Below are 27,883 nucleotides of genomic sequence, written 5' to 3'. Positions count from 1 at the left end.
AAATTTACGCTAGAAAAATAATCTCCACAGGGTATCTCCTTTCTGGATTTATGCATCCAAAGAAAAGAAGATGGTTTCCTCTCCACTTCTATCGCAAGCCAACATTTTCAGGTTGCTACATTCACAATTCTTCTGCTCATCATCCATCTCAAAAATTTGCCATCGTTAAATCATTAGAACCAGAGCACACAGATTCCACTCCTCTGAAGAATCTGTAAGCCAAGAATTGAAAATAATCAAAAATACAGCCATACTAAATGGATACAATCATAAAACAACTCAAAAAAATCATCAGTCACTTCCCCACACATCAACCTAGATAAGAACAAGCCCATAGGATTCCCATACCTTATGTCAAAGGTATCTCCAAACATCTTTCAAAAATTATGAAGAAATACAAACTTGCTACTACCTACAAACCAATCAACCAGATCTATAACTTGTTACCTTCTCCTAAAGATAAACTCTCACCTCTGATGCTACCTGTGTACGAGGTTCCATGCTCCTGTAAGTTGTCTTACGATGGACAGACAGGTAGATAGATCTTTTCAGAAATGCATTTTGGAACATCAAGACCATATCAGTCTTATTAAACCGCAGAAATCTGGCCTCGCACAACATGGAGTTGAAAACCCAAAATGATAGGATCCGTTAGGAAAAGACCAAACTTCTACACAGACCTTTATATAAACATAAATGTTTATATAAAGAAAGTGCTGAAGCCCTACTTCACAGACCAATTCTAAACCATGACATTCTTGCTATTGCTAAAGTATGGGAAATTGTCATACAAAATTGTGTAAAATAATTTTTATATGTGTTATCTTATTTTAATGTAATCTGTTGTTGTTTTTTTTCCCCTCTAGACATATTTTAATTTAATTCTATAACACGCTACTGCACGCATATTGGGATTCCATTGTAATCATGCCCCCTAACTGTATGTTATTCATAGTATTGTTTGAATTAACTGTACCTGACGATGTCCTAACATACTTAGGATGAAATATTTACTTATTAAAATTTATTACTGTGGTTATTATGTGTGTTTGTTTAGTCATGAATTCTCTACAGGTTTCATTGTACAAAAAAGATATGTAGATGATGTGTTCGCTATTTGGCCTTGTGACCCAGACACATTAGCCTCTTTCCTCTGTCACCTCAATAGTCTACATCCGAGAATCCAAATATGATGAAAGAGTAAAATACCAATAGCCTTCCTAGACACTTTAGTGACACACCTCCAAATGGTAACCTCTCCTTCGCTATATAAAAAAACCCATTCACAGGCAGATACATTCACAAACTTTACCACTACCCATCCAAACAACATGACACTATTAAAACTAACCAATAGAACCTACGATGAAACCTCTCTTTCAACTACATACATAACACCTCCCTATCCAATGGCTACACTGCTTACAGAATTAAAAAAAAAAAAAAAACAATCCTCTCTTAATCCTCAGTCATTCCTTCAGAAGGATTTCAGAAATGCCAGCACCATCCCATATGCCATGGGTACATTGGAAAATATGGTCAGGTTTTTAAAAAAGCATAACCTCTACACAGCTTTTAAGTTTCAGTAAGGAAATACCGTGAATAGACATATTACTAACTATTATAATAACGGAATTAACTCATGTAAATTATTCTTTATTCGTAGAATTTTCACCTGAGTATCACAGGCATCATCAGTACAGGTACAAGGCTAATTAAACAATAACTGTTATATTCACAAAGCGCCACCTAAGTAGCTAAGGTTAAATTTCCTAAATTTATTTAATTATTAAATAATTATTTAATTATTCAATTATAATAATTTAAAAAAATAATAAATAAATAAAATAAAAAAAAATAAATAATTTTTTTTAAAAATATATACATGTGTGTGTGTGTGTATACAATTATATGTTAGGAAAGATTTGCTGCTTTATAACATACTATCTCCCAAAAGGGGGAAAGACGTAGACAATCGGATCTGTTTAGATTAGGGGAGTGAAGTAATGTTTCTTTGTATAGCCATTCCATTAGGAACTGACTTTTGTGAATGACTCTGTTCTCAAACTCTTTCATTTTTTCTTCAATAATCTTTGTGTATTTTAGTCTACAGTTCACATCTGAGAGCTGCTCAACTTTTATTTGCTTTAAAACTTTCTTACATGCTATTCTTTTCAATATGAAATTCAATTTTATCCTGCTCAAGACTAAATAGTGATCACTTCCAATTTCAAATCCTCTGTACACTCTGGTGTCCTGCACCAGGGAGAAAACATCATTATCAACAATAGCATAGTCAATGAGACTTTTCTTATTCCTAGCCTCTTCTCTCCATGTGAATTTGTGCACATTTTTATGTTGGAACATGGTGTTAGTAATAACCAGTCCATGTCCTGAGCACAATCCAACAGATATTTGCCATTATTATTAGCTTTGCTCTTTTCTCCAAATTTTCCCAAAATATTTTTGTATGTCTCACAATCATTTCCTACTCTGTTATTTAGATCCCCCAACAAGGACCAACTTCTCCTTTTTCATTGTGTCAGTTGCTTTTTCTAAAGCCTCAAAAAATTCCTCCACTTCTACCTTAGTAGAACCTTCTGTGGGACCATAGGCACAAATAAGTCTCATTGTCCAGTTCACCATTCTCATATTTGCCCACATTACTCTACTTGAGACTGACTGCCATTCAAGAAGATTAGCCTCATATTTTGTGTTGAACACTATGGCTACCCCTTCTTTTCCTTGATTGTCATTGCCTGAATATAACATTTTGTATTTATTGCTCAGAAAGATCTCACCAGTTTTGGTCTTTTTTGTTTCAGTCACCCCTATTATGTCGTTCTGGTACTTATCTAATTCCTCAGCTAGTTCCATTTCTTTGCCATTCAGGCTTCTTACGTTGATAGTGCCGATCTTTAACTCTGGTGATGTTGAGTTGGGGTTTGTTTTCCGATTTGTTCCAGTAGCTGACTTTTCGCTGTTCACCCTGTTTCCCTGGCAAAAACAAAGGGGGCTTTGTTTAACTGGGCAACGCCCCAGCCGGCATGAAATTTTGTCATGTTGTACCATCATTTTTTATTTTGGTTTAACCAATAAGAATACAATTTGGTTGGCTAAATCCCAAACTGCCAGCCCATCCTCGTTCGTTCAGTATCGAAGTAGATACCCAACAGGGTGCACTATGAGAAGGTGAAGATTGGACATTAGGTCAGAAGCCCTGGTCGGTTCTCTGCATTCCTTTAAAGGCTATGTGGAGGTCTCCTCTCAGTTATACAGCTGTGACCCTTAAGCACCCCCTCCAAATCATCTGTATACCTCTTATGTCCTGAACCAGCATGAAGGTATCGCTATCAGCAATAACGTAATCAATGAGAATTTACCTTATTCACGCATCTTCTCTCCATGTGAATTTGTGCACATCTTTATGTTGGAACAATGGTGTTAGTAATCACTAGTTCATGTCCTGAATCTAATCCAGCAGGTACTTACCATTATTATCAGCATTGCTCTTTTCTCCAAATTCTTCAAAAGATTTCTATATGTCTCGTAATTGTTACCTACTCTGCTGTTTTGATCTCTAACAAGAAACAATTTTCTTTATCCTTGTGTCAGCTGCATTTTCTAATGCCTCAAAAAATGCCTTCCTTAATAGAATCTTCTGTGGGACCATCAGCACAAATGTCTCGTTATCTAATTCCCTATTCCGATATCTGTCCACTTGATACTGCTTGCCATTCAGGAACATTATCCTTATATTTCATGTTGAATACCATACACTTCTTTTTCCTGATCATTATTGCCCAAATATAATATCTTATATTTATTGTTTAGAAGAATGTCACCTGTTTATGTCTTCTTTGTTTCGGTAATAACTATTATGTTGTTCTGGTACTTATCCATTTTTCTGCCAGTTCCATTTCTTTTCCATTGATGCTTTTTATGTTGATGGTACCAATCTTGAACTCTACTGATGCTGAGTTGGAATGTGTTCTATTAGCTGACTTTTCGTTGTTCACACTAGTTCTCTGATAAAGACAGCATAAGTCTTGTTTACTTAAGTGATGTTCCAGCCCGCATGAAATTCTATCGTTTTATACGATCATTTTATTTTGGTTTAAGCCAATAAAATTACTATTTAGTCAGCTAAATTCCAAATTGCCAGCCCATCCTCATTCGTTCAGTATCCAGGTAGATAGCAACTACCAATGCACTGCAAAAAAGTGTGGAATTGGACATCAGGATAGAAACTTTAGTTGGTTCTCCTCATTTCTTAAAAGACTATGTAATCTCCTCTCAGTTATCCAGCTCTGATTCTTAAGCACACTTCAAATTTGATCATTTATAATAATAAATGATCAAATTTGATTTTTCATTGAAAAAATAGTTTTTTCAATATAGCAAATGCTTAATGTTGTTGTAGATGTCAATGGTTTTATAGTTTATTTGATCAGATATGATGTCATCCATTCTACTGTTACTTGGTCGGCCTAGTTGGCTGAGTGGATAGTGTATCCACTCTCCAGCCAAAAGGCTGTGGATTTGAATCCCGGTGTGAGCATGGATCTTTGTGATTGTCTGTGGAAATATGTTGTGTTCGGTGGTAGATGGCATTGGTGTAGTTGTGGTCAGTTGGTGATTGAATAGTGGAGACGAACTTGTAGAGCAGGCATCCTCTCTCGATGAGTCCTTGGACTCCCTGGAGGTGTCAAATAATAATAATAAATAATAATAAAATATGCAAGGTAATAATATTGTTGATGGTGCAATAATGTATCATCAATTTTTGTGCATTAATTATGGGGAAAAAATTATGATACAAGTATGATTCAAGTCTATAATTCTACAACATAGAAGGTTTACAATGATATAAAATTCCTACCAATTAAATACTTCTCCACCAAAATCTTAGGTGGTGATTGTAAACTTAATTTGTGAACTAGCTTTTCATTCACAGTTTGTAGAGCATTATCTCTTGCTGCTTGGGCATAAGGTTTTCCATACTTGGCAGTCAACTGATCTGCAATAGCTTTTAATTCTGCCACATCTGCTTGCAGCCGAGGTGTAGCCCAAATTAAACTTGAAATAGCTTCAGCAAGTCCCTCATCAAGAGTCCTAATGTTGAAAAAAAAAAAAAAAAAAAAAAAAAAAAAAAAAAAAAAAAAAAAAAAACATTGAAAAGTTATTACTTTACAAATGAAACAAGAAGCAAATTAATACTTGAAGATAAGAGTTTCTAGATTGATGTGCTTGATAGACAATTTTAAAAAGCTGGAAAAAAAGATAAAATAATACTAGTTTATTTATGTAAGCCTCTATTTCAATGATTATATCAATTATTGGAGCAAACATAACGCTAAATATACACTAAGCTGAAAAACAATGTTTACATACAGTATACATACATGCTCTGTGTGTGTGCGCGCGCGCGCACACGCACAATGGATTTACTTAGCTATATGACATAATTTGAAGAAATTTAATGACTATAAGCTAAGGTATAAATAGAAAAACTATTACTTGAATACACAACTAGTTTCACTAAGATACACCTAAATGACAGCCTAAAGTATCCAGGAGTTTATCATCCTTGGTGTAACTGCAATGTACCCTATTTTGGTCAGATGGAGAAATCCATTGAATTGTGTATAGAACACACAAGAGACATCACATATGGCAGAACTAGAGCTAGTGCTCTATGTAATCATGTTCTTAATTCTGCTAACCCTGACAATGAAGATTCTATCAATCATCCAGTAATCTGTAAAAAAATCAGAAAAAAAAATGCAAGAATCAACCAAGTACTCACTGACTCACTCACATACACATATACCAATCCTCAGGTGAGATGCAATGAATATTAAAACTGAACTGAGAGATCGGGAAAAAAATGGCAATCAACATATAGGGCTACGAGCAACCTGCTACTAAATGAAACCTTTAAAATAATACAAATTCAGAAATTCCTTTCATTAACAGCCAACAATGAAAGTAACACTGAGATGGGAGCTGTTCCCCCAGTAGCACTAGATGTCATCTCAATATTCCAGTAGATGGTATGTGCCATGATGAACAAGAGAAATTCTGCTCACCTTTTTTTAGTGACATTTCCCAAGTCACTATGTGCTAACACATGAAAGAGGATATGCAAACCCACTGTTGATGTTGACAATTCATCAACAATTTACACATTAGGGCAGATGTAGTGGTAAATGTCATAGTTGTCAAGAAATGCTTAAGCAATTAACAATATTGCCATCCAACAAAGTGTTTTTCAGTTGTAAATATGATCATTTTATCATCTTTTGTAAAATGAATTATGCAGACAAAACCAACCCACTTTGTGATAATACAGGTAGCAACTAGAAAAATTAAACAGGGAAACTAAATGCTACATGAAATAAATTTAATAGCTATAAAATTTTCACCTATGTATTAGGAATCAATGGAACACAATATAAAATTAAAGAAGCATTAAAAAAAAAAATACCACTTAGCATTAATATAACAAATATTCAGTAAAATTCCCAAGTTTATATAAATTCCAATAAAATAATACTCAATAATTTGCATAAAAATTCTTGTAATAATATTTCCAATAAAGGGAATAGATGAGGATGCCTATGATACATACGTAAAAATTTTACAACTATTAAATATATTTCGTGTAAGTTTTAGTTTCCATGTTTAATTTTTCTAAGTATATATGATATTAAGTTGCAGGTCTGGTTGGCTGAGTAGTTCGCGTATCTGCTTTCCAGCCAAAAGGCTGCTGGTACGAATCCCACTGTGGGTATGGATGTTTGTTATTGGCTGTGAAAATACTAGTAATGGTGGTCGGGTATATGGCATTGGTGAAGATGATGAAGGCTGTTATGGTTTGTTGTAGTTGGTGGATTGAGTGGTAGAGATGGAGAGTTGTGGAGTAGGTGTGCTCCCTCGATGAATCTTTAGACTCCCTGGAGGTGTCACGTAATAATAATAAAATTTTTGCTGGCCTGGTTGGCCAAGTGGTTAGTGTATCTGCTCTCCAGCCAAAAGGCCATGGGTTCAAATCCTGCCATGGATGTTTGTGATTGTCTGTGAGAATACTAGTGGTGGTAATTGGCAGTAGATGGCGTTGGTGCAGGTGACGAAGGTAATTGCGGTTGGTGGAGACGAACGGATATAGAGTAGGTGCCCTCTCTCTATGAGTCTTTGGACTCCCTAGAGGTGTTACGTAATAATTATAATTACCATATTTGCTGGCATATAAGACACTCCCCCTTTTTTGTATACATTTTTTTAGGAAAAAAACTTTTATCACTGAATACTGTAATGCATTTACAGTATTTCAAATATAAAGTAATAAGTCTGTCTACTTTCAACAAATATCTAATCTAACTAGGAAAGAGTACCCACCTTTTAATCTTCTTTGTCAAAATGGTTTATTAATACAGACATATAAAGGCTGAAGCTGACTAGTTAGACCTCCTGGAATTACAGCCAAGTTTTCAATTCCCTGAGTTTATTTTTAACATCTGTTCTGTGAGAACGAAACTGATCCCATACTAGCAGGGTAGGCTTCTTCAAGAGTCCGCCAGGGCACCTAGACCAAATTTTATCTATTCATAACTTCATTCCTCCTCCATCCATCCAGCCTTTTGCGTGAACATGTACAAACACTCCTTTAAGCAGTTTTTTTTTGGGTAGCATCTTCCTTTTAAAAATCAATAGTGGCGGCAATTTTGTCCCATCAGCAGAGCAGGATAAAACAACCGCGTAGTGAGTTTTTTCGTGACTAGTTTTAACAGTAACACTTTTTGTGCCCTTGGAATCTACAGTTTTGTTTGAGGGTACATCAAAAGTCAGTGGAACCTTGTCCATGTTTCCTATTTGCGCAAGTTCAAAATTTTCTCGTTTCCTTGAGTTAATGACGAATCGATGAAATTCAATAATTTTTTCTTCATATTCAGCTGGCATCTTTTGTGATATTTTTGTTTTAGCCTGCACATATAGCTGGTTTCTCTTCATGAATCTTGAACACCATGATGTTGATCCAGTAAAGGTGGCGATCCCTATGTTAGTGGCTTTCGCTTGATGAATAATCATTTTTGTAGACACTGAAAGTTCAGCTTTTCTGTGGTCTAAAATCCAAGTATTCAGTTCTGCCTCGAGTTCTGGCCATTTTGCAGTTTCCCTTCGTAGGTTATGTTTACTATGAGTTGCTTTTTTTAGATCCTCTTCCTGATTCTGCCAAGTTCTTATCATTTTCTCAGTTGGGGGGGGGGGCCTGAAATGCCTCTCTGCAGCCCTGTTTCCATGTTCTTTAGCACACATAATCACACGTAGCTTATATGCAATATTGTAGTAATGCCGACGTTTTTCAGCTATAATTTGTCAAGAAATTTAGAGAAAATATAATGGCAGAAATTTATCACTGTTCACAACAACCGCGACAACAATTGGAAAATTTAAACGAACAGGAACACAGCTGTGATCGTCGTTGACAGCGTATGCACATCCACTGAACGCTACGTAACTGAAATGCTCTCACACACCACAAAGAAGCAAGAAAGAAATCGTGTAACTCGGAACAGAGAAAATTTCCAGAAATGAAAGTAATTAAAAACTGAGTATCGGCATATAAGATGAATCCTGTTTTTCAGACCTATTTTCAAAGAAAAAAAGTGCGTCTTATATGCCGGCAAATACGGTAATTATAATATTAAAGTAGATAGGTAGTAAGCAGTACTGCATTTGAGCTTTCTTATTCACTGCTCCACTAAATCATCACACATATCTGGACATGTTAGAACATGTTCACTGATTCTTTATCATCCTCTACTCCACACAAATCCCTAATCCCCCTACCAAGCCTAGGTTTTCCATGTGTGCCAAAGCAGTCCAAAATGAAAAATCAGCATAGCTCAAATGGCTATCATAAATCTTAATTTTGCACTCACTCTACAATTTGCAGACTTGCAGACACCAACAAATCCAAATGAGACTTTAAAAGGACAAAAGGTAGAAAACTTTTCTTCTCAAATGCTAAGTGCACCTTCTGGTCACCTCAGCGAAGTTGAGAGGTGCAACTTCTTCTCTTCCATGCTTCTACCACTCATCCTAATAGCAAAATACTAACATCATCTAAAGATATGGCTGCTCTCTTGGCATCAGAATTCTCTTCCAATTTTCACTCCCGAATTAACACCCAGTTTGTATCGCCTATTCAAACTGATATCCAGACATTCATAAAATGAGAAAAAGAAAACACAACCACAGGATCTCCTTGAAATGATGCAAAGTTGTTACTTGGAAGTAGCTACAAATTCAAATGCGCGTCTTCAAAGAGGTTGCTGAAGTTCTTCTAGATCATTCCAACCTAAACCTCAACAATTGACTACTCATGCCCAATTTTTAAGAAACTTATTAGCAATTGTCAGTTGTTGTTTTTTACCTTCTTTTGGATTCTAACAGTGTAATGGTTTGCAACCTGATGTCCTTGCAAATGCTCATGATGACCATTATTTTTGAAACACGATTTTAATTTATTGCATTTGCATTTTCCATTAACGTAGCCTCCTGCTTTATAACAGGCATAAATTTTCTATTATGACTGTGTGAAACGCATATTCTTCAAATAGCAGGTTACCAACACACAGCCTAAATAAAACATTTAGACTACTTTTAATAATTTCTAATAAGTGAATATTCAACAGATTATTTTTTTTACCCAAAATATTATGTACATATGAGGGTGGTTCCACAAGTTTCTGGCCTGACCAACTTTTAGAGGTGATAGAAAGAAAACTGTCACTTTTTGACATCATATCCCTTTACTTCAACACACTTTTCACATCTTTGAATTAACATTTCTATGCCCTTGAAACAATAGTTTGTACTTTTGTTTGCAAAATGGCCTAAAACTGCATCTTTCTGTCATCCTGCAAATCTTCCTCGAAGGCCTCTCTCTTCAGTTTTGAGAAGAGATAGTAGTCACTGGGTACTAGATCTGGGCTGTAGGATGGATGTTTAATCACCTGGAAGCCACAGTCCACTGTAGCCGTTGTTGCAACAACAGCTGTATGGACTGGAGCATTGTCATGAAGGCAGGCGAACACCATGACTCAGCATTCCTCGTCGTTTCTTCTTCATAGTGTCACACAGTTTGTGTAGAAGTGAAACATATTCTGCATTCACGGTGGGATTTTTTTCCCTGAAGTCAATCAAGAGAATTCCCTGTCAATCCTAAAAGATTGTTGCTGCAATCTTCTTGGTGAACTGAGTGACCTTGGCTTTTCTCAGCAGTGCTTTGCCTGGTTTGCACCACTCCATGAATTCCCTTTTTGAAAGAGGATCATAATAAAGGACCATGGTTTCATCCCCAGTGACAATGGATTCCAGCACCCTCTCTCTAATTCCTTGGCAAAGCTCTAAACATTCGCAGTAACAGGTCACATGACGCTCCTGAATTGAAGAGAGAAGTTGGGGTACCCACCTTGCAATGGCTTCATCATGTGAAGCTTCTAATGAATGGCGTGAAAGACGGTTGTTATAGAAAGCCCTAACCTTGCTTAGATTTCTTTGAGCTTCAGCTGTCATTGAGCAGTTCCTCCTCAACAAGAGACATTTTCCTCAGTCATCACTTCTACAGGCTGACCATCACTGACTGAAGTTGAAAATCAGAATCGAATTTTTCATACGCTGTTAAATTATATCACAGTTTCAGGAAAAGTATTGTATCTTTGACATGCTGAGAAATCAGCAAGCCAAGATACCAGAGAGAATGATTTAGTGCAAGTAAACCTAATTTGGCATAATGTAAAAATTCAAGGTGAGGCTGCAAGTGCTGGCAATGAGGTTGAAAGATTTTTTTTTCGAAAAATGGCTGAGATTATTCAAGGGGAAGACTACTGCTCTCTACAAATTTTTAATGTAGCTGAAATGAGACTTCTGTAATGCCCCCACAAATTTACATTGCAAAAGAAGAAAAACTGATGTCTAGCTTCAAAGGATCGAGCGACATTATTGTTGAATGCAAATACAGCAGATGAATGTAAACTGACATCCTTGATGATTTATTCTGCTGACAATTCAAGGCATTTTTGACAAACTGGCCAAGAGGATGCCAGATAGAGAGCAGATGGTCAAGGAAAGTTAATTTACCACTTTTCCTTTTTCCAAGGTGAATTTAAAGTAGTAACATAGGTTGGTAATTTGTGTAAGAAAGGGAACCAGAGCATCTAACAAATATAGCCAGATTGTAAAAATATTGTCAACATAGCATACCCAAAATGAAAGCAAGAAAGTATGAAAGAGCTTCAAGGTGTTCAAAATAGTAACCAGACACAGAGGGAAGGTCACCGTGGATGTATATTTTGCTACCTATAGATAGTTTTTCCAAATAAAGTATTATCCACATGACTATTGGAGAACACCTTGTTAGCATTCAGGAATGCATGAGTAGAGCTAATCTCATCTCAGGTGGTATGCTCACTTAAACAGAATGAAACAGGATGGCACAAGAAAGATGCAGAGAAAGAAGACCAAGATCAAGAATATAAGATCTGATAATACTGGAGTCTTGACAGATAAGGTTAAATTGAAGAAACCTTTTGATAGGAATTTAGTAATGATGTAACTTCATGTCCTGCCATACTGTATATTCCTCCCCACAGGGTATATATCAGGAATTTGATGATGACATATCTGGTTTGCAAGACAAAATTAAAAAATTTTATGTCAAAAGGAAAATCATGTGATGGTAATGGAAGATTATCAGCTAATGGAATTTTTCTGAATAAGGACCTGAATATCAATAAGTTAACTTTTGTCAGAATACATATAAGAGAAGTATGGAGGTCTATATGAATGCATGCTTGGAAGATGTGAATGCAACTTTGCAATATGACAGGTGAAGAAAACTGATATGATTCACAATATCTCACAAAGGAACTTCTTTCTGTGGTACATTCAAGAGCTACTTACCAAGAGTTCTTTATTAAAAAATTATGGAAACAACTACTGTGCTATAATAAAACTTCAGTTTAATATAAACCAAAATAATCACCTGATGCTTTAACTTTCATATCAAAGTCATCATCAGGAGTATGCACACACACACACACAAAGAAACAAGCTGCATTACTATATGGCATGCTAAAGTAACAGTAAAATTTTGTCATCCATTAAAACTACTGGCCTGACCTCTGGTGAAAAAAAACAACAAAACCTTACTGCATCAAAGCTAGAGTCCTGTTATTATTATCTTTTGGTTAGAAATCACTAAGAGATATATTAAACTACAGAGCAACATGCTCTCACATAATTATGCACATAAATTAGAACCAACAATATAGATGGTAGCCATTAAGAGCTGAAATTACTGCTTAGAGTCCTGAAGTAAAAATTTCTGGAAAACTTGAACTTAAGTGGGCTGAATGTGTGCCATCCAAGAATTTGGATGGCACACATTCAGTCCACTTTATTGATGGGATTTTTATGCCATCATTATTGTTAAGATTAGGATGGTTGATTAAAATTTCACAGGATTCTTTAAATTTGCATTCATACCAGGTTTCTGTATAATGTCAGGAACAGATACCTTTCTAATCAATTTGAAGTAGGATGTTAAGAGCATGATCTGAAAGGCCCGCTTTACCAAAATTGTTAATTTTAATGGGTCGTTTGTGTTTTTTTTTTTTTTTACCATATCCACTGCATCTGCTAACTATGGGCCCCCAAGGGAGGGGTATCTTTGGAGGAGGTGAATGTGTTTTTAATTTTATAGGTGGTTTAAAAGTATCATTAAGATTGTAATGGTGTAGAATTCTATTTATCTGATAACCATCTAATGCATGGGCTAGCTATAGTTTTACTGTAATCTATATTATATGCATTTTTTGATGTTTTATGAAGAACTTTATTGATGGTATTTTTGCTATAGGCATTATTTATAAATGTATTGCTAATAATTTGTAATTCTTGTTTAAGAGCTTGTTCATTACAGCAAAGTTTCTGAGGGTGTTATTGACTCCAAGTTTTTAAGAAGGGTGGTGATAAGATGATGACCTTGATATGAAGGTCAGAACATCGAGTGATTTTGATTTATATTAAACTGAGGTTTTGTTATAACATGGTAGCTGTTTTCATAATTTTTTTAATACTGAATGCTGATTACCATGTAACAATGAAGGAAATGATATTTACCAAGAGGCGTACCACACCCTACAAATAACCAAATTACAAAATGAAGTCCTTAATGAATAAAGTCATCAGCTGAGATGACACCATAGTTTATTATAATAACCACTCACTTCTTTGGCATACCAAAAATATATTTTGTTCCTCTGAGACCTAATGTAAATTGCTTGATTCTCCCACCTACCATATTGTTAAGTTCCTTTTACATGGGCACTGAAAAGGGAGATAATCTATTCTTTAACTGAAAACAAAATAAAAAAAAAAAAAAAACATAATATCATATTTTCTGAAAAAAAGGTAAAACTTATCGTTACGGCCTAAAGAAAGACATTATAGTATTCAATCATTATTCACTAATATTCTAATGGCTGATACCCTTCAGTTACTATCACAAAATTTTCATTTGAACATTTAAGAGATCTTTGATTTTATTACACACTCTGATACTCGAGTTGGAAAAATAAAATCTATAGGCAGACAGAGGACAGGACTATAGGGAGCCACCCTCTCACCAACCATGACCAATTACAATTTACTGTGAGTATTGGCAGAGAGTCTCCATAGCTCAGTCAGTATAGATGACGCCCTTTGGTCGGAATGACCTGGGTTTGATTCCCGTCAATGACGTTAGGAACCTTTATCTGGTCTTTCAACTAAAAGTGAGTTAGCAGGTCTCATATGGAAGAAGAGTTTTTTTTCTTCCGGAAACTCTGGTTTTTTTGTCTTTCAGAACAGGCAAACCGGCTAGTAGAACACACGCAATTTATAGACAAGAATACTTAGATCCATGGTGGTGACCGCCTTATCCTCCTATTATGGTTAGGCAGAGCCGGTTTTATCATTAGGTGAACCTAGGCAATCGCCTATGAGGACTAAGACTTCGGGGCACCAGATTTTGCTACATATAAAACTATATAAAACTAACAGGAACTCCTGTATTCCATAAAATTCATGTATGTAAGTACCATTTGTTTGCTGGATGTATATACACACACCCAGTAAACCTGGATATTCTGTCCACCTGCTGAAAGAACATGGATAATAAGTCTAGTTTGAGTCATGTCCATTAGAAGGGGCAATAATCTTTCATGCTGAAAAGAACACTTAACTAGATTACTTGGCGTATGTAGTAGCTATGTTCAGTTGCCTACAGCAAGAAACACAGTTGCTTGCCATTTGCTCGGTAATCGGAATCTAAGCTATATCAGACTAAATAAGGTGACAGAGGATCTTAGGGAGAAAGGATGGAGTCCGAAGGACGCCCTGGATCGGAGAACTTGGAAGAGGAAGGTTAAAGATCGGTGCCGATCCCGTTTAACATGGGATAAGGCATAGTGAAAGAAGAAGAAGATCAGACTAAATACTTATGAGTTATATTCATTTTGCTGCTTGTTTTTATCGTATAATTATAGTTTTTAATGCCAGCGCAAAATAAGAAATCCTTTCATACTTTCTTCACTTCATATTGTATCACTATGGAAGATCAATGTCACTATCAATTTTTTGGCTAATTATTTTAATCACCAATACATTTTAAAATTCTCCCAGAACTTGATTGAAGATAATTATTTTTGTCAAACAATTATTTTATAAATTCATGAAAATCCGAATCTAAAAATGAATACAGCCTCCATCTGTTCCAAATTAAGTTTTCTTTTTTATTCATAACCTTAGTTAGAAGGTTAGTTTCACAGATTGCATGAAGGTTCACACTGTTAAATTTTGCTTTATAGAGAATCATATGTAAATCTTGAATCATATCATGTAATGCATAATTTTTACAAACGTAATCTGTAGATTTTTGCATTTCGACTTTCTTGGTTTCCCCCAATCACTCCCTATAAATCGAAATAAATGGCAGTTATGAAGTCAATTGTTATGTACATATTTTCGGTATTATGCGGCAGTTTTGAAGTAGCGATATTTTCCCTGCACTTTATCCTCCGAAACATATGTAGGTGCATGCGCCAAAATGAAATTTTATTTCCAAAATTTTCATAACCAGAATTAATTTGCCTTTAATGGCTAACTCCCCCCCTCCCAAAATTATCACACACACACACACACACACACACAACACTGCTAAATAACGTATGTGCACTTTCTTTTTGTTTGAATTCATTATTATTCCAAAGTAATTGTACTGTTGCAGTTTTAAGCAAAAGACAAAGGTGAAGAATCTCTGATAAAATACCATTGGATATAAATTTTTGATATTAAAAAGACTCACAACTGGAAACCCCGAGTAATGCAGTTTAACATCATTTGTTCATAAAAATAAAAAAAAATTCGTTCCTAAAATTGAAATGTGCGACCCATATAATCTTATTTTGCAAGGAAAGGAAGCATAATGTCATTTATTTCAATAAATGTAATTTAAAAAATATATAAATATTTGACATAATATTTCCAATGTAAACAAATGTTTTGATTATTTATTTTCGCACATGTGAAATTCGTTTTTATTTGGGAAGAGAGACAATAAATAAATTGTGCAGCAAAAAAGAGTCAAATATTGTAGGACAGTAAAGAAATTCCAAATAATACGGTGCACATAAAGACAATAATCCGTTAACGGTAGGGGTAATTGCATTTTCAGATAGAATGTTGATGAAGTTTCATCAGCATTCTACATTTTTATTAGGGATTTGAGTATATTTGCAAACATATATTCAACATAACTTAGCCAGTTTTGTTGTAAAAAGTGCCGCATTTGAAGAAACATCAGCAGCATAATAATAAAATAGCAAAATTCATAATGCTTCAGAATAACTTTATAATTTTGATAATACCAAAACAAGATGAGACACATCTGTAGAAATCTATTATTATTATTATAGTCCTTTTAATTATGAATTCTATACAGATATATTTAATAAATTGGTTGTATTTTTATGTTTTTAATTAAATAATGTTCTTATCAATATTAATAAATTCCAATCTCCTTCTCTGGAAATTTTCTCTTACTAAATGTTTGACTTGTGTTGACCAATCACTGACTTAGCAGTTTAATCCAGAGATTAAATATATGGTCAGTTTAATCCATAACATTCTTAAGAATATTTCACCCTGTGATTTCCCAGAATCCTGTTAGAAAGAACAGATCGCTGAGTATTGAACTTGCGATCATTTTGAAACATGTTTCTGAGACAACAGAGGTTTTTTTTGTGTGCTGCTGCTATTTGTATCGATTAGTGGGTAAGATCAGTGTGTATATCACATAAACATAGCATTTGATTTTCAAGTTCATTATTATTTATAAATTAAATTGATTTTTCAGTTCCTTTTTTGTGCATCAAGATTCTAGTTATTTTAGGGTAAAATGGCGAGTAAAAAAGTGAATGTTAGCGAGCACAGCAAGTTATCGTTACTATTGATTGCTTCTACATTTTAACTAAAGCTGGAATTATTATGCTTATTACTGTAACTTAAAAAAATCAAATCTGGAGTTGAATAAATCTTAATTGTGCGATAAAGCTGGAACTGAATTAATCCTATATATGCTTTTTATGTGAATCCCAGGCCTCCGGTAAGTAAGGTGGTCTCGCACTAGGCAACAAAATTTACCTTTCACCTAAAGATGGGTGATTGGAAAGCAGATATGTTAACCATTCTGTCAACCAGGGAGGCATACTGTGCATGTTACTGCAAACTGAAACATTTCATATTTAGATTTAGATCCATGTTGTAATTCCATAAATATAATGATTTTTGCTATAATTTTTATTACCCTAAATTCAAAATTTTTATTTTTAGAGAGAATATCTGAACTTTACAGTTCATGAAGTTCCTATTCTTGCCTTGATTAGCAAGCTTAATTTGACTGCATTTAAATTCTTTTCTTTTTTTAAAAAAAAACTTTTATCCTTATACAATTATTTAAGAAGCAACGTGCACCAAAATAAAACAAGTGACCTGTCGTTATTATGCATTGAATCAGATAAAATGGACTTGATTAATTATGACATTATAGATATATTTGCTGAGCCAGAAAAAAAAACTTTTAGTTATTGATTTTTTTTATTTAAATTTGAACTGATTTATTTTTATACTTTTTTAAAATGCAAATATATGTATACCAATGTTGTATTGTGTTATTAAAATTAGTTATCATGGAAATGTTGACTTTTATTTTCAATAAACTAAAAAAAGTGCTTATTTTTGAGGCCTCATAATGATATTGTGCCTCGGGTCTCCAAAAGTATAAATGCGGCCCTGGACACTGCCTGTTTGTAATGCTAGTGGTGAACACTCATTTTCCATGTTAAAAATATTTACACAATTCATTAAGTCAGATGCATTTGAGAAATTTGTCAATCATGTTCATAGAAAACGATATTGTTGAATTATTACATTATAAATGTATGATAGATAAGTTATATAGTTATAACTTATAAGGTATATTATATATATATATATATAATTGATAAATACTGAATAGTTTAAAGTCCATATTTTTTTTATAATTAAGTTTATTTTTATTTATAAATATTTCAGTTACTGGATTTTGAAAATGGATAAAAAGAAATTGTTTTCAATATCGCAAAGTGGAAAAGGAAGAAAGTTTGAAAAAACAAGAAGGTGCATTTTTAAAATATCTTTGCCGAGAAGATCGTAATCGCATACAAGAAGAAATTTTCAAGATTATTCATTGAATAATTCGCCAATAGTTTCGATTAATGAATTGGAGGAGAATTCTACAGATACCAAAAATTGGATTAAAACATTGAAGGAGAAATCTACAGATCATATGAGTATTGTTGATTCTGAAACTGGTTGTTCTACAGATCCAATCATAAAAGGATTTCATTTTACAAATTTAAATTATAATGATCCAGCAACTTGGTGTCCCATAAAATTTTCCAATATCAATCATGTCAACTATCGGTTGAACATGGACCTGAACAGATTCATAATTTTGATTTTCCGAAAGATAACAATAGAGGATTTTCAATGACACATTATACTCTAAGAATATTTAATGGTGAGACAATGCAGTGTTTGTAGTTATTGTATTTAAAATCCACGGATTCTGCATTTTGCTTCTGCTGTTTATTATTTGATCAATGGTGGATTAACCTTGCTAATTTTGGATTGAGGGACTGGAAAAATGCTTCCATTTTAGCTGTGCATGAAAAATGTCAAAGACGCGTTGAAAATTACCATTAGTGGAAAGAATTAAAAATTCTAATAAAAGAAAAGAAAACCAAAAAGATAACTTGCTAGTTATTAGAAAAGAGGAGAAACATTGGGTGCAAGTATTAGAACGACTCTTTGCTTTAGTTCAGACGTTAGCTATTCAAAATTTATCATTTTGAGGAACAAATGAGACATTGTTTTTGCATGGAAATGGAAATTTTTTTGAAATTTGTAGAATTTCTAGCCAAGTTTGATCAAATAATGAACATCTTCGAAGAATAAAAGATAAAGATACATATGTGCATTATCTTGGAAATGATATTCAAAATGAAATAATAAACATCTTTGCCAATGCAATAAAAAAGAAAATTTTAGAATCTGTTGTTGCCACAAAATATTTTCCCATAATTATTGACTGTACGTCCAACATTGGTCATACGGAACAAATGAGCATAGTACTTCGATTCGTAGACACTAATAATAGCACGGTTTCTATAAAAGAACACTTTTTGAGATTTATAGAAATAAAAAAATACCACTGGAGAATTTTTATCAAATGAAATACTAGGAACGCTAGACAAATTTTCATTACCAATACAAGATTTACGAGGTCAAGGATACGATAAAGCTAGTAATATGAAAGGTCATTTAAAAGGTGTGCAGCGACGAATTTCAAATATTAACCTGAGAGCAATGTATGTACCCTGTAGTTCACATTCATTAAATATAGTAGTGAATTGCACTGCTAATACCTTTAGATGCCACAGCATTTTTTGACACAGTACATCGTCTATATGTATTTTTTTCCGGTTCAACTCGATGGAAATACCTCAAAAGACACAAGTAATTTTACACTCAAACCAGTGATACAATCAGAGAGCCGAATTGACTCATTAAAGCTCCTAAGATATAATTTGTCCGATGTTTGTGAAGCACTGCAAGAAATATCTCAAGATGATAGTTTATGTGGATTAAGTGGAAATACCATGAAATTAGATGCAAGTAGTCTTCTTAAAATTTTAAGGAAGTTCAAATTTATTGCATCCTTAGTAATGTGGTATAATATACTTTTTGAAATAATAAACTTTACAAGTAAACAACTTCAGAATACAAGCCTTGATATAGATGGTGCCATAAATTGTATTAATGATACAAAGAATTTCTTAATGAAAATCCGAAATGAGGATGAATTTGAAAAGATGTTAACAGATGTGGAAAAAATCTCTTAGGTCTTAGGTGTAATGCCTAATTTTGAACAAGAAACAGACTTAAAAGAAAATTTGTGTATGAAGCAGAGGATGAATTCATAACAGATTTTAAACAAAAATTTATGGTAGATTTTTATTTTTCAATTATTGATACCGCAATTGCATCTGTTGATGAAAAATTCAAGCACATCTACAGTTAACGAAACGTTTGGTTTCCTTTTAAATATATATGTATTTCAAAAAATTACTTCAGCAGAACTGCTTAAAAAATGTTTGATATTGGAAAATTATTTAACAATACTGAGAGATACTGACAGAACAGATTTATGTAGTGAATTACAAATAATAGCAAGGCGAAATCCAGAAAATACTTCCTCATTAGATGTCCTGTCATACATATGCAAAAATAATTTAGAAAATAGCGTTCCAAATGTGTTTATTGTTCTGAGAATTTTTTCGAAATTGCCAGTATCAGTAGCAAGTTCAGAAAGAAGTTTCTTGAAATTAAAACTTACAAAAACTTACACTCGATTTACGATGACTCAGGAACGACTCACTGGTCTAGCAATGATATCTATAGAGCATGAAATTGCATCTACAATCAATACAGATGAATTAATTCAAAACTTTGCCAAAGCAAAAGCCCGAAAGTTTTTCATAATTTTTGTATTTAAGATTTAAGATGTAATAATTTTCTTGCTATATAGATATTAGGAGTAATCATATATGTATACAAATATATTGGTTTTGATTAACAAATTTTATATATAAATGTTCATAATGATATTATTTTTATAAATATCCACATGTGTAGGCGTGAGTGTGCTTGTGTGAGTACGACAAAATATATATACAGCAATCCCTCGATTAATGCAGTTCTTTAAAACAGGCGCATTAATTGAATATAATAAATTATGGTAAAAAGTATAATTCGTTCCTCAACTTTTTTTTAACCCTTAATTTTTTTCATAAAAGAATTAAGGTATGTCTCAGGGCCTAGTTAAAGTAAAATCATGAAGCTGAAAGGCTATAAAAACATATTCAGAATATAAATTTTATTATTCTACTTCTTAACAAAGAATTGAGCTAACGTAGTTTGGCGGGCATTTTGTTTCTTTTTTTTATGCAACTGACAGTATGGCCCTATTGCCTCTTCTACTCTTCTGCTTCTCTATTCATCAGGGTCAGCTTCTGCATTGCTGCTTAAAAACTTCGCTTGTATGAAAAATATTATACACCACCGATTGTTATAATTCGCTTGCAGGCAATTTTTACGACCGATCATAAACAGTGGTATTCTCTTTCCCAAATGTTGAAAGGTTTCAATGTGTGAAAATTAATGATGCAAAATGTTATTAGGTGTTCTGGGTCCAAGCTTTTCGACATATTCTCGAATATTATTCTCCTCAGAATATTTCCACTATAAAATATTTATTCATAAAAAATGCTTATAAAACTAAAATGACAAATTCCAGGAACTTCTCGTGGAACACAGTTTGGGAAATCCTGGTATACATAGTGTACATGGAAGTAGTGTAGTACGCCATTAAAAATAACTTTGGAAAATGTTTTAAATCGGTAACTAAATTATTTCATTCTGAGTGATTTTTTAAAATAGTTAGGCATAAAAATGTATAGACAGAAAATTTTTTAAATCTGTAACATTTATTTTTAAGATGTATATAGGCGCACTAATTGAATTTGGGTATCGAAAAAAATGACGCACTAATTACTGCATAGAGACATTGTATAGGGGCGCCTAAATTTTCTTTGCCTAGGGGCATCAGATACTTTGGAAGGTTGTGGGTGCTTAAGCGCCTGTTAATGCCACTGAAGAAGAAGTGAGTATTGGCAATAACCCTTTGGTTGGAAGGATACAAATTTAAATCCTGTCTAAGATGTGAAGAATCATTATATGGGCTTTTCAACTGAAGGATTGAATTAGCCAGTGTCCATATGATGATGATGGAAAGTCCCCCCCCCCTGCAAACAGGCAAACTATGTTGTGGTAGTTTGGCTGTAATTCCACAGCAACCAAGAGTGCGAGGCCAGTGTTTGTTAATTGTCGGCTCTGCTGATTGTGTTTTCTCCTGGTTTGAACCTAGATCTTCCCAATCCAAGGGCATAATTGATACCACTGAGCTACAGAGGTTCAATACATGCAATTAAAAGGTAATTACACTCAATTCAAGACCTTAATTGCTTTGGTAGCAATCCCAGAGAAAACAAGACCTATTCAGAATATCTGGAGAACTTTGTTCTACACCCACAGCCTTTATTATTAATAGACTATATTGAGGACATTTTTGAAATCTGACCACAAGATTCTTTGGTTCTCTTTCCAGCACAAAACAACCTGTCTCCACATGAAAAAGAAAAAGATGGCAAATTAGCCTTCCTTGGCATTCTGTTCTGTCTGGCAACACATCATACCCAGTTCTGTATATCACAAACTGCTGATCAACATATTCAACAGGATTCTAAATGCCATTTGTTACAAAAAAACTTTTTTTTTTTTTTTTTTTTTTTTTTTTTACAACAGATGAAGTAAACCCTATTGATGTTGAAAGTTTATTTTTCACTTGGTTAGAGTATAATAAATTTAGTTTAATCCTTTATCCAAGTGTGAGCAAACAAAGTTTGCGCCTGAAAGTATCTTCAGGACTGGGTTAAGGTGGTACACACCAGGGCAACTCGTTGCAAAGGTGGAGCAAGCTACCAACACTCCTATCTCAGTATCTCCTATAAATCCACAAGGAGATGCGTTTTGCATTATAAGAGATACTGAGATAGGACCGTTGGTAGCTTGCTCCACCTTTGCAACAAGTTGCCCTGGTGTGTACCACCTTAACCCAGTCCTGAAGATACTTTCAGGCGCAAACTTTGTTTGCTCACACTTGGATAAAGGATTAAACTAAATTTATTAAACCCTATTGAGTAGTATTAATAGTGTGTACTTCATCTGTTGTACTCTTACAAGAAGCAAATACCATCAATCAAAATGATTACACAACTTAATGATTTTAATCCCAGGAATGTTTATCACATTATAAAAACACACTCTGGTTCCTCTTAGATGGAGGTCCAATCTACATCTCAGAGCCAAACTCAAGATTCCTGAAAAAAATACACTGTGAATACTTTCCCCCCCCACACACACACTCCCATCAACAAACTATTCTCTTTCTTATCATCACAAAGGAAAAACCTTCAGTGCTGGCTCTCCTAGAAGTTTGCCAGTATTTTGTTAATGCATATTTTGGGAAAACCAGATGTTTGATCGAGAAGAGACTTCAAAACATCGAAAAATCCCATAAATCTGTTTGGTCTTGTACAACATGGAGTTGAGTCTACAGAATTCTCTGATCAAAGACAAACCTTATCTATTAGCATATTTCAAATTTGAATGACTATTTAAACAGAGCTCTAAGGCTCTTCCATTGCCCAAGAATCATTGGAAAAATTGTGTATCTTTATCAAAAGTTGAAAAATTTCCATTCTTAACAATTGCAAATGGCATTTGAGTAGAGTATCATTAGTAATGTCCTATTATCATTTCTAGAACATGCAGCAGCTTGTACAATAAATGTGAAACCACAGTTATATCTTTTGGAGATCATCATTCACTGATTATAGAAAGTTTTTTCCACTTGGTTATAAATTAAAAATGCCATGAAATAATGAGGGGGGGGGTTCAATAAACACCTAGAACGAAAATAAATTAATTTTAAGTCTTATTATATATCCTAAAAAAAAACAAACAAATCATTACAAGTTGATGAAACATGAGGGTTAAAGGATTTTAAGATATGTTCTTTCTTGTGGTTATATCAGTCGCTTTAATATAATTTTTGTTCTAGGAATTTATCAAACGTTCCAGACCCTCTCCCCCTTGCATATTCTTGTTTAATCCTTTACCCAAGTGTAACTTCACACATGCAAACTTTGTTTGCTTATGCTTGGATAAAGGATTAAACAAGAATATAATTCTGTAGCATTTTTAATTCGTCATTCACTGATCTGTGCATTTCAAACCAAAATATCTTATTTTGATACTATCATTATTATTAAAACTATTTTTCTGTATGTGTATTAGTCAATTATCTATAGCACTATAATAAATTTAGTTTAATCCTTTATCCAAGTGAGAGCAAACAAAGTTTGTGCCTGAAAATATCTTCAGGATGAATATGGTGTTGTACTATCTTACCTGGGTAAGAAGTACAACACCAAGCAACTCGTAGCAAAGGTGGAGCAAGCTACCAACACTCCTATCCCAGTATCTCCCATAATGCAAAACACATCTCCTTGTGGATATGTATAATGTTATGCATTAAGGGATTGGCTACTACCCAAACTAGTTTCGACCTTTATTGGTGATACATAAGTAAAGCCAATCTCTAAAAATTAAGACAATCCCTAGACCACTCAAGAGTGGCCGAAAGACCGTCCATCTAGCGTTGGCTCCACTCAATGATGGCCTTCCACCCACCATCACCACCGAGCAGAACCGCTCAAATTCCGAAGAAAAGCATTCACCGACAAAGCCCCTCATCGGGATGTGCCGGAAAACACCTTCCCCGGAGACTCAAATTGCTCCCTTAAGGCAAAAACCTTAAGAGCGAACTCAAACTCTTGAATCTCAGCGTCCATTTAGTCGCCTCTTACGACATGCTTGGATTTGCATTGGCGCTATTCCCGGCAACTAGTAGTTTCGACCTTATGAATAAGTAAAGCCGTCTCTAAAAAATTCGGACGATCCCTAGGCCACTCAATAGTGGGCGAAAGACCGTCCATCTCAGCGTTGGCTCCACTCAGTGATGGCCTTCCACCTACCACCACCACCGAGCAGAACCGCTCATATTCTGGAGAAAAGTATTCACCGATAAAGCCCCTCACCGAGCCGTACCAGAAAACACTTTCCCTGGAAACTCAAATTGCTCCCTTAAGGCAAAACCTTAAGAGAGCGAACTCATATTAGCAATAGCCGAGCCTCAGTTAAACTTCATTGGCTACAGCATTGCCAGACCGGTTTCTCATAAAGTAAAACACAGCTCCTAGGAGATGCATTGCTGTTTCACATTGTGAGAGAAGGTTGTTGGATCCTACTTCTTCTCAATCTATGCCTTGGATCCGACATAATTACTATTACGATGTTCTTAACTAATTGATAAGTTGTAAGTTGATTTCTAATTCAAATACAGAGAAAATTTATATTTAAAGACTGCGCCACTCTATATCTGAATTAGTTCAAGAATTGAAGAAAAATCAACCTTCAACTATTTCTCCTTAAAATTATATACTGGCCAAGTATATTTGACTTACTTAATTTACCCGCTTTGGTTCGAATATTTTATGAATGGTGCAGTAAAAGAGATTCAGGCAAAATACAACTTTAGATAAACAAAAACAAACATTTAATTTAGAATCACAAATTTTACACTTAAATTCAAATCAGTAATTAAGATATCACAAACATTTTAACTCCTCAGGTAAATTCAATCATTCAACTCATACAATGGTAAATCTGTTATCTCTATAATACAGTCTTCTCACAGTTCCTTAGGTTCCATACAACACAAATTGCAGTAATACCTCTTCACAAACAAACACTTTTAAATTTTACACTTCAGTTATTTCTCACCAATAGTTACTGTTAATATAAGGAAATTCTAGGATGAAACTAACACACTTCTCTGTATAGAAATATTAATGGTTGGAATAATCTTACCGATAATCTTTTTTCTTCATCTACTTATACGTAAACACTTTTTATAACTGTAAACACTTAAACAGTATACGGCACTCATTAAAATAATTCCTCTAAGCAATAACTGAATTAATCGTCAGTCACTATACACATAAACAAACGTTGTTGCATAAAGTACTACTGATCACTCATGAAATAAGGCAACACACAATAATTCCTTAACTTGAGGTTTTATATGCACAGTTGTTCACTCTTCAGGCATTCAATTAATTCTTTAGACACTACAATTCTAAACACAGCTAACGGTAAACTTCAATTTTACAGCCTCTACCATTCCCTAGTTACTCGATGCTTTATTTCAAGATTCTGTGTATCCTTGACAGGTCGGCCCTGAAATTATATCTCAATTCAAGTATCGCTAGTCTAATTAATAGTCTCTCAGCTGTTTTCCGTAGCTATAATTGTTATTTTACAACTTATTAGCTAACTGCTTCTCGACTAGCAGACTTTATTAGCTGCTTGAGTGACTTGCCGACTCGCTATTATCGCACTGTGATTCCCGAATGTCAAATGCTCCGATTCCAACTTAATGCCAATCCTCTCCTTTCTCTCTCTTAATTCCTCTAATCTCCCCTTAATTAATTAATAATTTCAGCATTCTTCCCTTTTTATATCCATTGTTCCTGCCTAAATTTTTCTCGTGATCTAAAACTCTTTTCAATAAACCTTCTCTTCACATGGTGTTCCAAAAACGTGCTCGCTCACTTACATACGTCTCCATGACAACCAAACAAAACATAATAAAATTGAGCTATTGCATAACGTTAAACTTCTACCAACAAGAATAAATAGAGAATATTTAAATTTCAATTAATGCGCAGTTAAATTATCAAATACAAATTCTTATAATATTAACATAGTAATAAATAAAATAGCTTAATAATATTTAATACAATCTTTTCATTATTAATACATATATCCTCAATTAAATATTAAATAAGGTTAAAGGTAGTTATATGAATATTAAATTTTAAACAAGTGAATTACATTGAATAATATTTACAAGTCTAGCCTATGTGATGGAAGATCATGTTGGATTCTGAACCAAATAATAATTACTCCAATCTCTATATAATCAGAATCCAACAAGGTCACTACCCAGACCGGTTTCAACCTTTTTTGAGGTCTCCTCAGTGGGAGCCAGGCCCAGAGTTGGAGATACCAGGCAGAAGCAATACCAAGGTCATCTTTACCTATAGGAGTTGCCAAAAGGTTTGCGACCTTTTTTTTTTTTTTTTTTTTTTTTTTTTTTTTTAAATTACTCTGGATTTAGAGAAAGATGTTGAAAGTTTATTTTTCACTTGGTTAGACTATAATAAATTTAGTTTAATCCTTTATCCAAGTGAGAGCAAACAGTTTGCACCTGAAAATATCTTCAGGACCTAATATGGTGTTGTACTATCTTACCTGGGTAAATAGTACAACACCAGGCAACTTGTAGCAAAGGTGGAGTGTTGGTATCTTGCTCCACCTTTGCTACAAGTTGCCTGGTGTTGTAGTACTTACCCAAGTAAGATAGTACAACACCATATGCAGTCCTAAAGATATTTGGCTGCAAACTATGTTTGCTCTCACTTGGATAAAGGATTAAACTAAATTTATTATAGTCTAACCAAGTGAAAAATAAACTTTCAACACCTTTCTCTAAATCCAGAGTAATTTAATAAAAAAGGTGGCAAACCTTTTGGTAACTCCTATAAGTAAAGCTGACCTTGCTATTGCTTCTGCCTGGTATCTCCAACTCTGGGCCTGGCTCCCAATGAAGAGACCTCAATAAAGGTCGAAACTAGTCTGGGTAGTGGCCAATCCCTTAATGCATAACATTATACATATCCACAAGGAGATGTGTTTTGCATTATGGGAGATACTGGGATAGGAGTGTTGGTAGCTTGCTCTACCTTTGCTACGAGATGCCTGGTGTTGTACTACTTACCCAGGTAAGATAATATTCAGTCCTGAAGATATTTTCAGGCACAAACTTTGTTTGCTCTCACTTGGATAAAGGATTAAACTAAATTTATTATAATCTAACCAAGTGAAAAATAAACTTTCAATATCTATAGCACGTCACTAAAAGCACAAATGAAATAATCAAATTTCTCATATATACTCTCAAAGAAATAAAGGATAATAGGAGTAATTGTGTTTATATCTTCCTCCAAATGCTGGGTAAAAGCCTCACCCTTTATGGAAGGGTTGGGTCTACTTCTCCCATAGTGATCCATTCCATCTTGGGAGAATGTATATATAGTTGTATGAATGAATGTATGAAGGTGCATGACAAACATTCATGCCCATGGTGGGATTTGAACCTGCAGCCTTTTGGCTAGAGAGTAGATATGCTAAACCACTCGGCCAACATATTAGGAATACTACATGAAAAATCATTTACTTCCTATTAACAATTTTTAACCAAATCAATCTGTTATCTATCATGACTCCAATACTGTCAGATATTAACTCAGTCTTCTAAGGTACTTCTTGCCATATCAATCCAATTATATCTTAATCTTCCTATGGATCTCTTTCCTACCATTCTGACAACAAATACTGGGTTTTGTAAATCTTTCCTCCCCCATGA

At 34.2% G+C, this 27,883-nt stretch overlaps 1 protein-coding gene and 1 pseudogene across 1 annotated transcript in view; both read right to left on the bottom strand.

The window, feature by feature from the left end:
* The window catches only part of LOC150096211 (IST1 homolog), a 47,171-nt gene that overhangs the window by 16,067 nt on the left and 3,221 nt on the right, over positions 1-27,883 (bottom strand). The window contains exon 2 of the mRNA XM_090408785.1: positions 4,883-5,115. Within this exon, the coding sequence (XP_090264911.1) occupies positions 4,883-5,115 (233 nt within the window). The remainder of the gene's footprint in view (positions 1-4,882; positions 5,116-27,883) is intronic.
* On the bottom strand, positions 24,452-24,566 carry LOC150096212 (U4 spliceosomal RNA; annotated as a pseudogene).

This window comes from Typopeltis vanoorti, chromosome 19 (genome assembly GCF_054136105.1).
Source record: "Typopeltis vanoorti isolate ZY-2024b chromosome 19, IOZ_Tvanoo_1.0, whole genome shotgun sequence".
Classification (NCBI taxonomy): domain Eukaryota; kingdom Metazoa; phylum Arthropoda; class Arachnida; order Uropygi; family Thelyphonidae; genus Typopeltis; species Typopeltis vanoorti.
This window is presented reverse-complemented; position numbering and strand designations above follow the sequence as displayed.